The sequence below is a fragment of the Barbatula barbatula genome (assembly GCF_947034865.1).
Source record: "Barbatula barbatula genome assembly, chromosome: 7".
NCBI classification, from domain to species: domain Eukaryota; kingdom Metazoa; phylum Chordata; class Actinopteri; order Cypriniformes; family Nemacheilidae; genus Barbatula; species Barbatula barbatula.
In genome coordinates this window covers 19,674,847-19,688,865 of record NC_136770.1, presented here as the reverse complement: position 1 = coordinate 19,688,865, position 14,019 = coordinate 19,674,847, and the positions used below count along the sequence as shown (strand labels likewise).

At 36.4% G+C, this 14,019-nt stretch overlaps 1 protein-coding gene across 3 annotated transcripts in view; it reads left to right on the top strand.

The window, feature by feature from the left end:
* Positions 1-13,442, top strand: part of tex264a (testis expressed 264, ER-phagy receptor a) — a 50,501-nt gene extending 37,059 nt beyond the window's left edge. The window contains exons 3-5 of one of the 3 annotated variants that reach the window (XR_013786934.1): positions 7,183-7,363; positions 12,095-13,157; positions 13,239-13,425. Coding sequence is in view for 2 of the 3 variants with exons in the window: in XM_079460658.1 (XP_079316784.1) it covers positions 7,183-7,363; positions 12,095-12,351 (438 nt within the window). In the remaining variant the exon portion in view is untranslated. Of the gene's footprint in view, positions 1-7,182; positions 7,364-12,094 lie in introns of all 3 variants that reach the window. The other 2 variants (XM_079460658.1, XM_079460659.1) reach the window with 2 other exon arrangements.
* The last annotated feature ends 577 nt before the right edge of the window (positions 13,443-14,019 follow it).

Here is a 14,019-nt window from a genome sequence, read left to right as displayed (position 1 = left end):
ATTCCAAAAAGAACATAGCGGTTCGTGGTTTATTTCGAGTTAGACGTGTCAAGTAATGGCTTGCTTTTCAGTTCAGAACAGCCCCAACTGAGCTCTGAGTCAGTCATTTAACCAGTTCAGATCGATGACTGATTTCCATCAAAAGTCTTTGAATAAATCATTTATTTTGGGCCTCCAAAGATGTTAGGTAATATAAAATGACGGTAAAAACTGTTTTAAAAGACCGTTTTAAAACACTTAATTGAAATAAACTCTCAGCTACCTTTTTCATACTTTATGGAATACATACTTTATGCATTTTAATTCATACTGCCTGTCTTGTCTGTACATTATTTCTGTCATGGCTGGGAAAGTTTAGGAGAGCAGGTGGGTTGGAGTTGTTTAAAAGACATACAGTACATCATGTTCTGAACGTTAGATATCTGCCTTAACCGGCACATTAACCTCCTTTTTAAGGGTCCAATGTGTAGTTTTTTTGGAGGATCGTCGTTCTGTGTCAGCCGCTGTAGTGCTTCAAAAGGGAGGGGTGGAGTGAGCCGTTGGTTGCAATTCGCGATCTCACCGCTAGATGCTGCTACATTTAAAAAACTGGACCTTTAAGAAACGGTCTATGTGTTTTTTCGTCTTGCTTAACATGCACCAGTTTTTGGAATGTGTAGAACTTTGTTAAAATGCCTTTTTATCAGGCTAGTTTGATATTTAAAGAAACAATTACTTTTAATATAGTAGGCCAGCTACATCTTATGGACAATTTCTTTTACAGGTAGTCGTGCTGATCAGGGATGCAGCGATTACAGAATTATTCTATTAACCGCGCTTCGAACATCACAGTTAATAAATCGTAAAGGGTCCCTTACGCCGCGTGTTTATTGCACAGAACGGCTGCTTTAAATTGCACAAAATGAAAACAAAATTTCGGATTGACTGTATTTAACTAAATAACATTTCTGTGAGTCAGAATAATAGTTATTTATTAAAGTGATGTAGGTAGAAAACAAACATATAACTAGACAATATTATTTATTTATGACTTTTTGTAGCAGGGCAAGTACATTTTTTGGTAGGGCCTGTAAAAATGTAGAAATTAATGAATGCATATTAACCGAGTAACCGTGTTATTTCCTCAGACGATAATCGTACCAACATAATTTAGTTTAAAATTAGCAAAATAACATGCATATTAATTTGTTTGTAAAGACTATGGCAGTAGCTTTTACAATAGAAGCACTGTGTCAAATTTTCAGAGATGTAACAAATTTGTTGCATGAAACAGTTGGGTTCATTGTCACACGTGCTCCCTGTCAAAGTTCCATTGCTGTCTTGGTTTTATGCATAAATTGAAGTCTGATTGAGCTGAGAACAAGCATTGGGGATGTGCTTACCTGCAAGTGTTCGCATTCTGTTTGTGGGAGGAGATGATTTCATGGAGCAGCTGTCTGAAAGAACAAAGTCACGACATTTCCCTGGAGTATTGCCCTTCTGGCACGCTTTTCCTCGCCTCTTCCCTCTCGCTTTTCCTATAAAGCTTGTGCAGGAAATTCTATGGTGTGTTTATTGAAATCGGTTTGTAGTGTCTGGGAAATGTTTAAATGTCATTAAGAAGGATTTTCTGACTGTATGCTATATACAGTACATTGTCTACCTGAGAGAATTGAGCCGAATCTTGTAATTTCCTTCTTTTAAATTCTAATAAAACAGAAATATTACTTATCGGACCAAATGTGAGCAGAATATTGTGGATTATAACTTGCAAGTGGAAGGCTGCACTGTTACTCCATCTAGGCGTTACATTAGACAACAACCTCTCATTTTGAAATGACATCTAAAATGTCACAAAAACAGCATAGAAATGTTGCCAAATTACGAGATATTCTACGTTTTGCTGACGCATAGAAGCTTATTCATGCATTTGTGACCTCAAGAATTGACTACTGTAATGCACACCTTAGTGGTCCTGCATCATCAATAAAAAAAACTACAGTTAGTTCAGAAAGCAGCTGCCAGAGTCCTAACCAGGTCCTGAAAATACGATCACATGACCCCAATGTTATCATCCCTTCACTGGCTACACATTAAGTATCGTATTGACTTTAAAGTTCTTTTAATCACTTATAAAGCCTTAAACGGTTTAGCTCCTACCTAGATAACAGAGCTTCTATCACACTACAACCCATCACACTCTCTGAGATCTCAAAACTCCAGACTTCTGATAACACCTAGAATAACTAAATCCACCAAATCCACCAGATTAGCCTCCCTCAATTGCTAAGTGGTGCATTGTAATCAATTTAGTGTTCCTGTCTTCTCTCTTTATTTATTTCTGCCCCTCCATTTCACTTCTCATCAGTAATTATATGCTACGTACAATTTCGCATATACAGACTTTGGGCCAGATTTACTAAACGGGGCAAAATAGCGCCGTCACAGTTCCATGGGAGAGGAAATTTCTTCAAGTGATTCACAAACAAGGCTCAAATACCAATACAATGAAGAATGCAGACCTTAGGAAAGCGCAATACCTGATTCATTTCAAATACTTTCAAATACTTTATTTAAAAAGTATTTATACTAATAAAGTTTTTTCGTGTCAAAAGAGGCTTTTACGCTGCCGCAAACTCTTAGTAAATCTGGCCCATAATATACAAAAGAATACAACATTTTGTCAAGCCTTTATTGATGCTTTGTGGGCTGTTTGAAATGTATATTTACAGAACTCTTTTTATTCAGAGCTTGTTTTTATCCATGCACTCTAATATGCAGGGTTATTTTCAACCCATGGTGGCGTCAAAAAGGACGCACCTAAGCGTTGGGTCAAATAAATGAAAATGCACAAACCTGAAACAAAACTACACAACAAATGAAGAAGGGATGCCTCTGCATAGAACATAACGTAACTTTATTTGAATGAATATGCCCATTTATGAGGAATATGTACCTTAATGGATGTGACAATCCTGAAATATATATTTTTTTAACTTGATGAGAGATCTCACATGGGTATTTGAACCAGCAAGTGTTAATATATCTGCTGTTAGTATAGTAAAACCCTTCACTCAATTGCTCGTTTGTTTAACTATCCAGTTATCAGGTTAAACAACGCCTAAAGTCATTTTTTTGAAGGACTTGATTCAAGCACATTACAGACAAAAGGGCGTTTCAGAAATCACATGAGATAGATTGTGCTACACAAGAGACAGATTGATCTATAAAGCAGTAATTGTCCAGAACCAAGTTAAATCATAGCGGGAACACAAGGATCTATCCGTAGACATCGACCTTCTCCACACAAATCTCACCTGTCGATAGGGAACAAATTGTCTTTTATCTCTATGGCTTTCTATTGAAGTCTTGTTTCAGCAAGTATGGAATATGTGTAGACTTTTACTAAATTATATGCCATTAAACATTCAGGATATAGCCAGAGACATGGCACGGGTAGCAATAGGTGCTCATAAATGTCCACTGTGTCATTTCTTTGAGGATCTATTGACAGAAATGCTAAATAATAAACATAACTATATCTTCAGAGGTGAATAAGGACCTTACGTAATGAAGTGTTATGTTTTTATTACCTTAGAATGAGCTATTTCTATCTACATACACCGCGGGTCCCCTTGCATGGAATTCGCCATGTTGTTTCTACAGTAGCCCTAAAGGGACAAACTGCTCTACAGAGCGCATTTTGTAAATACGTTATCTCATTCGGCAAAGAAGCGAAAATGTATCTACATCTTTGTTCTGTGTCAGCTGCTGTAGTGCTTCAAAGGTGAGGGGGGAGTGAGCCGTTGGTTTCAATTCGCAATCTCACCGCTAGATGCTGCTAAATTTCATATACCTGACCTTTAGGTAAACCAGCACCGATCTTAGGCTGGTTCAACTGGATATATACCACTGGAAAAACACTGAGGAACTGACTTGCTAAACGAAAATTTTAATATAAAAATGGCACATCAATTGAGTTTTATTGCATAAGAACATAAACGGCAACCCCTACCGTCTCATCCCGATTTTGAAGCAGTATTTTGTTCTCTCTTGCACGTTTTCTGGCACAGGGTGAGTGCTGGGTAATGTTCGTGCCTTGTTCACCTCTGAGGGTGTAGTTTCTTATACAAAAGGGCAACATTAATAATGGGACATCATTTTACCATAATTAAAAATGTTCATGCCGCAATACTTTCAATTATAAGGGGCCTTGTTAATCTGCCGATTATTTATTTATTTTCTGTGATTGAAGGGAAATGCAAATATTCTTCATAAGAAAAAAGCTCTGAGCAATAGAGGGCGGTGTACCTGTCAAATGTTGTACATGTACGGATGGCATAATGTGCATTCAGCATTGTACAGGTGCAGTGGAATAACAAACATCACATCATATTATAATCAACCTCATCATAATATTACATCAAATACTTACTGTAGAAATAAGTACTAAACCTTAGCATTAGAGTTTCTTTGAAGCTAGTAGACAATTTTATCTGCTGTACAATAAAAATGTTAATAAAAAAATTTAGACTTGCATTGTTTTTTGTACCATGTTTTATACCTATGACATCGACTCCGCAATAACTTAACAATGTTATGACAAAGATTTTCTGTCATTTTATACCCAATTTGCATGTCATGTGTAGATGCTTTGCTTTATCTTTAAATCTCACAAAAAGGTAGTTACATGTACATGGCATGCTTGAGTACCACCACAAAACTGTATGTTTATAAACGTAAAAAGGGAATATTAGGTTCAGTCACATGTACTTAGGTTTGATGCTTGTAAAGTGGGGTTCAGAAGTATTGGGGCTACTAGGAAATACGCTTATGCATTTTCTGATTTAATACATTTTTTATGAGCATACATTCGAGCTGGCAAGTGATTCATGTCATCCCAGCATGGCTTGAAACTGTTCCAAAGAACATCTTGTGTGATTCAATGGAAGAAAACAGACCTGACCTTTTGTGCAAAGAGGTTAACACAGTTGAATTCTGCTAGCTTTGTTAGTGAAAAATTGAAATAAGAAATAAATTGTATTTTTTATATTTTATTATATATATATTATCTTAAATTATATATTTTTTTCTGCATGTTTAACATTTAGCAAAATTCTGAACCTCTCGGTTTCCTTTATGATTTAAGTTTTAACTTTTAAACTGTAAAACTTGTTAGATTTATGATCTAAAAACACTAGCCCAGTGTTACTAGCTTCCAAAACAACACAGGTGAAGTGACAGTGGAGAAAAGTTACATACAGATTTGTCCAGATTTTCTTGTTATTGTTCTCACTTTGTTTTCATGGAGATGGAGTGGGTCGTATTTGTATTTTTCTCCCGTGCTCATTATCTCTCCAGGTTCAAGGAGATGTGCTTTCATTTGCATGTCGGCCCCTAAGGGCTGAAGTCTTTATGTGTATCAGGTGATTCATACCGCTTAGCATTCGCTTCCTTTCCAGAGGATTAGAATAAAATCAGTCAATTAACTGTGAGAGAGAGAGTGTTTAAAACCCCTTCAACTGTTTTACTTCCTTTTCTTTAGCTGACTTAACTGACAGTTTCCTCAAACATATGCATATATCGTTTTTTTGTTTCTTTAACTAAATATGTGATGAGAATTGTTTAAAAACGGGTGCCTTACTTTTACTAATTTCCATAAACTTTAATACATCCCATTTCATATTCTATTCATATTCAACTATTTCGTATTCATATTCAGTATCTCAGAATGAAAACTGTAAACATACACACTTGTGTGTGTGTGTGTGTGTGTGCGTGCGTGCGTGCGTGCGTGCGTGCGCGTGTGTGCTTTCCTGTGACATCTCTATCTGTATCCAAACAAAGCTCTCGGCATGAAAACGTAATACAATTACAAAAGCACAATTCTATCTTAAGGGCCTGCTCGACGCAAACATATATCTAGATAAATTCATATATAGTGATTCTCAGCAGTACAAAACAGTGTTACAGCCCTCCTTGATTGATGAGTTGCATTTTTATTACTGTTCATTATAAAGTATGTTTTGCACATATGCTGGTACTTTAGCGAGACATTAATGATGTTTTATGACAGCTCACATTCTTCCATTCTTGGTCTATTTGTTATATATGGTCGTTATTTGAATGCATCCTGAAACAATAAAGAAATGATTGCGCATTACATACAAGCTTTATGATATACAGTACAGCAAAAATAAATCCGAGATGCATGCAGACGCACGATGTTGGGTCACGAATGAAAGGAATAAAGATAGGGATACAGAAAGGAATAAAGAGAATAATACGTGAAAGCGGCATCTAAATGCTTTTGACCCTTGTTAAAAGTTTAACAATGCCGCTAGAAATGTTTTATCTGAACAACAGTCCCAAATGTCATAACCTTAGCACATTTCTTCACGCTTGATGGTGTTATTTGCGTAACAGTCTGATGAGCTTTCAGATTTCGCATTGTTCGTCTAGATCATTACAGTGGCATTTGCTCTCATCCCTAATGAGGCCACTTCATTAAAAGCAGGCTAATTGGTGTAAACTCCTGCCTAGTCTGGCTGCAAAGTTGTCATAGGGCTGGTGTGTTTGATCAAGAAAGGTCTGACCTGATCTTGATTCTAATGAGGTTGGGCATCAATGAAGGTCTTTTGCAGACGTGTCATTCCATTCTTAGAAATAATGAATGAAAAGAATTAGTGCATGGTGTATTAAAGAGAAAATAACCAGGTGTCACAATTCATTCTTCATTCCATAGCTTGTTGTTTCTATAGGTATGTTGCTCGAGCATTTCAGTACACACTTGTAATGTTCAAGTTGTGTTAGCCAAGTTGGTAGAAATATCTTTGAATAGAGATTAAGAAAGTATCACCTGTGATGTTTTGCTGAAGGTCATTTGGTAGACTTAATAAAAAAAAGTAGTGATTAAATGCACAGTAATGTGCTTTGCATAAGCGTCTACCAAATGACTAAATGTAATGTAAATGTACGTTTTGTAAATGTTTTTCTCATCCTGTCCTTCAAAAACCCATATGTTGGTATCGCTTTTGTAAAACATAACAGGAGATATTATTTTGTAGATTGTTTATAGATTTAACAGATGGCACAGTGTAAATACAATTTTTGTTTCGGAGCTGTAACTGTTGATGAGTTGTTTAGTCTTCAGTAAAAGCAATGTAAACTTGTTGATCGTTTTTCCATTGTTTTGTCCTGCAGGAAAGGAGTCTGCACGCATACCCGTTCCTGGAGATATGCAAAGGAGATCTGATCCATTACATGTGCCCTCTGGAGAAACAAGGAGACTTTTGTGTCCCTGAACTTCTTAAGAAAAAGACAACTGATGAGACGGAGGAAACGGGGGAGCACAAAGATGCTGATGACACAGAGTCGGGGGCAGGTATGTTCCTATACTGTGAATTTATACTTAGGCTTTGAATTTTTATGGGTTTTTAAATTCATAAAGAATTTACCAGTTTTCTTTTTTTACCAGTTTTTTATACAGTTTTGGTAAGCACTTGAATACACTTGATACTGAATAGGAACAGTTTAGTCCCAAAACCAATTCTGTTACTCACACACATGACGTTCAACATGTTTTAAGACCTCACGGCGTCTTCGGAACGCAAATAAAGACATTTTAGGTGACATCAAAGAGATTTCCAGGCCTCCTAATAGACATCATAGTTATAGTTGTTGTCAAGGTACAAAAAAGTACTAAAGACTTTCGTTAAATTGGTCCATCTACTCATAGTGGCGCCATAATATTTTTTGAAGCGACGAAAATGCTATATGTGCCAAATACAAACCAAAATAATGTCTTTAATCTATATATTCTTTAATCTATATAGTCTATGGTGCGCATTCACGAGAGCACTACGACGCATGTGCATTAGGTGGGGGCAGACGCCGGTGTTCTGACTGACAAACCCGCAAGTGCGACTCTCTGTGTACTACGCTGTGTGTAAGCTGATCTTCGCAAAATGTCTGATGATTTCGATATTGAGGAAGATTAGCATTTATTTTGCCCATCCGCACAAACCGAATGCGGATTCGTCACAGTGCTCTCGTGAACGTACACCATAGACTGACAAGACCGAGGAGAATATCTTGTATTCTTGTATTGTCACAGAGATATAAATAAAATCATAATGTCATTGCCATATTCAATCTTCAGTTCTAGAGTCGGCCCTCATTAGACTTTGTTAGCAGCTCAGATCTCTAACCATTAACCTAATTCTAAAAGTTATAAATCTGTCAGTACTTTACTACACAAAACCGCCGTGCTTGCACCTCAGGCTGGGTCAGCTGTCATCCTGTTAGATCCCTTCAGCAACCATTAAACGGACGTACGCTTGCATGCATGCCTTCATAAAGACTAACACTTTGTCCACGATGATGTTACTTATTTCAAGCCGACAGGCTCTGTTCAACAGAGATAAATGAAACAGCGCGGCTCTGTCGCGGATGTTGTAGTTCACAATTCACTCTGTGGTCAGTAAAACCAATGGCTGTTAAGATTATTGATGATACTGTAGGCTGTTTTCTGCCATTTTATGCGCTTGTGAGTGTGTTTGTGCGATGGCGTTCGTGTGTGCCTTTAGCTCTCTTAATTAAAGGGCGTTCAATCACATCTGCTCAGCTGGATCTGACAAGTGCTGGTTGTGAATCAAGCTGCTTCATTTCGGGGATTGCAAGACTGATCTCCCTCTCACTTTCTCTCTCCCACTTGCTCTCTCTTGTTTTTCTACCTGCTTTAGGTGTTTTGTCTTGTAGGTACTTTAACCTAATCTACTGGAGTTTATTTCGTTTGTCTGCCTCGAGCAGGGCTTTAATTTCTGTGCCATTTCTTCAGGTGCCATGTTTACAATGCTAAAATTGCCATACGCAGTTATTTAATGTAACATGCAGGCTAGGATAAGTGTATTAATTGGCGACGATGAGCAAATAAAGTCGATAATTCTGTATTTCCAGTAGTGTAAATTAACCAGTTGTTCTGATTTTTTGTATGACATAGACTAAAACTAATATATTTTCTTTTAATAATAATAAATGATTCAAAAATAATAAATGATATGTCAGCTATTAAAAAGTATTACAAGCTTGATAAGATGTTAATGTAATTTAAAAAATGTAATAGTCATAATATGTTAAGAAATAAGGTGGATCACATTGGTATGCAACTGGTATTTTACGAAGGATGTTTTCCAAACTCTAAAGTAATGTAGTTAGCTGTTGGCTTTCTTACTTAAAGGTGCTTATACTTATTATATCTATATTATACTTATTTATGTCATATATACCCCCACATACTGTACACACACCTCCTTAAAGCTCACCTTTTCGCTCTTTCTTTTGGTCGCTCACTCTCTTACCTATAATTACCCACTCCTGTACTTCTTATAAATCCCTCTCGTCTGAACCATTTTACTGAAGAAAAATCCTTACAGCTCGGCTTACAATCCCACTGGACCCAATTTAGAAACTAATTCAAGCAAATGTGATTTAAGAGGCTTTTCCAAGGAAAGATGGGGTTCAGATTTTAAACCGATTGCTGAGGCTGGGAGTAAGGCAGGTCTTCCTGGATTGGAAGTTCTCCCATTCACACATGTGTAGATGTATATTAGATGTATTGTGGCCATTACAGTCCAGTGTCTGTTAAATTTGAACAAAATCAAACCTCATGGGTGACAAAGTCATCCAACAGCAATGTGAAAGACTGACAGCATGTCAAGACACATGAAAACTGTGATAAGATCAAGGTTGTCACACAAAATACAGAGCATCCTTTCTGTTTTTTCTTTTAGAATATATGCAAATAGGAACTTTTTGACAAAATGATCGCTTTTATCTAAACGTATACAGAACCTAAATTCTGAAAAACCGAAAGTAAATATGAAATGGTCTCTTAATTTTTTCTAGCGCTGTATATTATATTATATTAATTTCATCCTCATTTTCTTTATGCTATTTATTGACCATACACAAATGACACTGGCAATGGTCATAGAGAGTAATTTTCCATGAAAGTCCCTTGTGTCTCTCTCGTGGTGGCACAGGCAGGCCAGGATTTGTCTAGAACTGAAACCGATAATGACAATGGGGTGAGTTATTAAGGCCAGGGACGTGATTAGGAAAAATGTATAGTGCTTGTGAATTAATGACACTCACATCATGATCCCAGGTGACCATTCTCCGACGTGCCAATGATCTTTTAGGTGTCAACCAAACTGTGAACAGAGATAAGTCGAGTGCCACAGCGCGCAAGAGAACAGTGTACGTTATAATGGGAAGGACATGTAGAGGCAAATTTATCAGGGCCGGAAAACCTCAATCTAATCTTAGTAGTGCCCTTTTGGGTTTTAAAAGGTTTCTCACGGGCTGAGAGCTTATAATTAGTTGTAGTGACTTGGGCTTGAGGAAACAGCTGCTACACATGAAGGTTTTAAAAAAAGCATCGGGTAACAGTCCTTGATTAAGTCCATTTGTCAGTATTTTTAGTTTTATAACATTAGATGTTTAAGTCGCAGTGATTTTACCATGAGTTGTTCTTGGGCACGACTCTATAAAATATACTGTAGGAAAAAACTAAAATAACTAAGAAAATATATATGCGACTATTTAAAAAATAAGATTAAATGTTTCACGTTTTAACAAATACATGAATTGTTTAAATGCATAGATCTTCCCCAGAGGTTTATTAGTGATATAAAAAGATCATTCATTCTGACTTCCAGGGGATGATTTGTTTCAACTGAATGACATATATGCATATTTATGTGGTGGACAAATTTAGGGTGTGTTGTGGCAACTAATGGGGATTGAAAAGGTTCTCCCCTCTCTTCTGCGGCTGTGAGCAAAGAATCGAAGCTTAATTGAGGTGCCATATCTAATATGTTGAGATGGCCGGAAAGAGAGAGGAATCATTTCTCTCCATTAAAAATAATACTGGCAAGAAGGGACCAGAGGTCAAATTCATTGCCGTCTTCAAAGGAATTAGGAAGCATTAGATATTGGCAGTTTGATAACAGAGCCAGTTTAAGATGGATACAAGGGGTTGATACTTTCTATTTCTTTCTTATGTATTTTTTAGAATTTAATATAAGATACGATTTTAACAAGTGATGGCAGGTATTACCCTTTAAATTACACTATAGAATGAGTTCATAGGCTCAAAACTTTTTGTTGCAGGTTGTGTGCACCTCAATGCCTTTTTACTGTCATTCAACCTACATGTTCTGACTCTTTCTGTTGCTCTGTTTTCTGTAACTTTTTATCAACGTACAATTTATAAAAAGCACGTTTACTATAAAAATCTATCACACTACAATAGAGAAACCAGCCTTTTTGCCCAGTTCCACATGTTTGTGTAGTGACCACTAAACTAGCTGCTAGTCCTACTTTAGGAATTTCTCTGGTTTACTCAATCGAATCACAGGTGTTTACCAAAGTTCCACCTTTAGTTCAGAGTTAAATATTTGAAATCTCTTTGGAGGCGTTGTTAATTTAGCACAAATGCCGGCTCTGGGGGTTGTTTTAGCTCATATTTAGCTTTTTGGCAATTATAACTCTCACCTGGTGCGTTGCACGGAACAGCACAGCTTCTTGCAATTACACTGCTGTTATTAAATGACTATTACCCTCTGATGCTGAAACGTGCCATTAAAGGTCCCCAACGGCTATCAGTGCTAACAGCAGGACTTTAAGCTGCCATTTCATATTCTTTAGTTTGATATTTTTTACAAGTTTATTTACTATTTATTTATGTACATTATAATTTATGTTCAAGCCGAATGTTATCCTCATGGTATTAAATTATCTTTGTGAGTATATGCAAAAAAGACTGTGAATAAAATATTTATTTATATAAATATTTATACAGTATATACTGTCTGTATATATTAATATATTTATGGAAATATATTTTATATTTATATATTTTCCTCACATAGGACTGCATGAGTCAGTGGTAGCTTGGCCTTAGGAGCTTAAAGTCATGAGTTAAATTCCAGTAACAAACATACCTTGATTGTACTTTGTCGCTTTGTGTAAAAGCTTCTGATAAATTGCATTGAGGTTATTGGAAATTGTTTTATGTGAAATCTGTTCATTTTTATACTTTTTATTTCAGGTGAAGAATTAAGACCAGAGTCAGGCTCTGTGATCCATAAAGTGGTTGAAGAGAGCAGGGATGTGACCCCGTTGCTGGAGGGCTCCCATCAGGGCTTGAGGGAGGAAGAGGGTCAGGGTGAGGATGGGGACCAAAGGGGCAAGGGATCCAGTGAGTCTGTAAGTAGTGGCTCTTCCTTTGAAGAGCTGGACATGGAAGTGGAAGAAGAGAAAAAGAGTGATCCCGAAGAACCGGCAGAAGAGGAAAACTATAATTGACAGCAGAAGATCATAGAGGGAGAAACAATGGAAAACAAGGAGGAATAACCTGGGATAAAATGTATTAAAGGGAATTTGGGTGAATGATGTGCACTTTGTTTGTGTGCGTATATGGATCTTTTAAATAATCAGCTTTTAAAATGTTTTATTAAAGACCTAAACTAACCTTTGTTAAAGACCTGCTCATTATTATCTGGCTTTGTATTTATTTCTCAAAGTTTTCTCTATTGTCTTTCATTCCATGGTAATCATTTACTATATACCATCAGGGTGTTTGTTTGAAAATAAGGTAATGCCATTAACACTATAAACAAACCTTTTTATTTCATAAACATGTTCTACAGATGATGTATTCAGTAACATCTGGGTTCGAAACAGGAATAATTGTTTGTATGAATTCTATTGCTTTATAATAGATATCAAGCCAATCGAGTCATTTCAGCGGGCATGTTGTTATTTGTAATTTATTTTTGTTTTATTCATTTTCATTTGATTTTTCTGTAACCTGCGTGAATTTGTTCTCTAGGTTGTTCAGAAGGAGAGTCATATATTCAAACAAAGAAATGAAGTATACGGAGAGTAGACAAGCATATCAGTATATTTTTCTCTGCTTTGTATTTTTCTATAAACATTTTTCTTTTCTTTACTTATGTCATAAGTCTCATATTGTGTCGGAATGTACAAATGTCATTTATATCATACTGTCATTTCCTCTTTTCATACTGATATGTAGTCTCTCTGATAACATTTTGCAGGTCGGTTAATCAGTCACATTGTTATTCTGCAAGAAAGTAAAGCAAGAATATGTAAGGCAAATGTGTGTGCGTTTGTAGTTTCTGTTATTGCTTTAACTTACAACATTCACTAACTTTGTACTTGATTTGCAGAGGGAACACATGCTGGTCTTCCTCATGCATGCTAAAAGGGCACCGACAGTGTCTCACCAACTATATTAAGCCTCAGTAACGTCTACGTTCTGTGTTATTCTCTTTTGTAATGTAGCAATTTACCCTGAACTTTTCTTCAGTTGATATGTTAGTGTTTGTCATTGACAATAAAAATCAATATAAGTGCAATATCTCGAGAGCTCCAGCAGGTTTCCTAGCCTCTGTACATTCAGGTTATTGAGGAACAGAAAAAGAGGAGCATTGAAATGACCCAGTGTTTAACTCTCACAGTTCTAGTTGGCCAGCTGCCTTAACAACCTCAGACACTGACTGAGATTACTTTACATGAGTATTTGTCATGAAAAACTCACAAGAGGATGCAAGCATTTTTCGGTTAGGCGAGATTTTTAACAATGCTTATTACGGCAATTTGGAGTGCTTGATTCTGATTGGCCAGTCGAATCATTTGCTGGTTCATTATGGCCAGATAACAATCATTTTGACAGTTCTTTTGACAATTTAAATAGTAATACAGTCAGGGAAATAATGAATTGAATCTCCTACTAATTTTGTAAGTTTTCCTTCTTACAACGAAATGTAGGGTCTATAATATTTACAGTAGGTCTATTTTAACTGATAGAAACCGAATATAAACCAAAAGATCTGGGGAAAATGTACTGTAAATAAAGGTTATAAATTAATTTGGATTTCAGTCAGTAAAATAAGTATTTGATCCCCTACCAACCAGCGAGAATTCTGGCTCCACAGATTGGTTATGTGC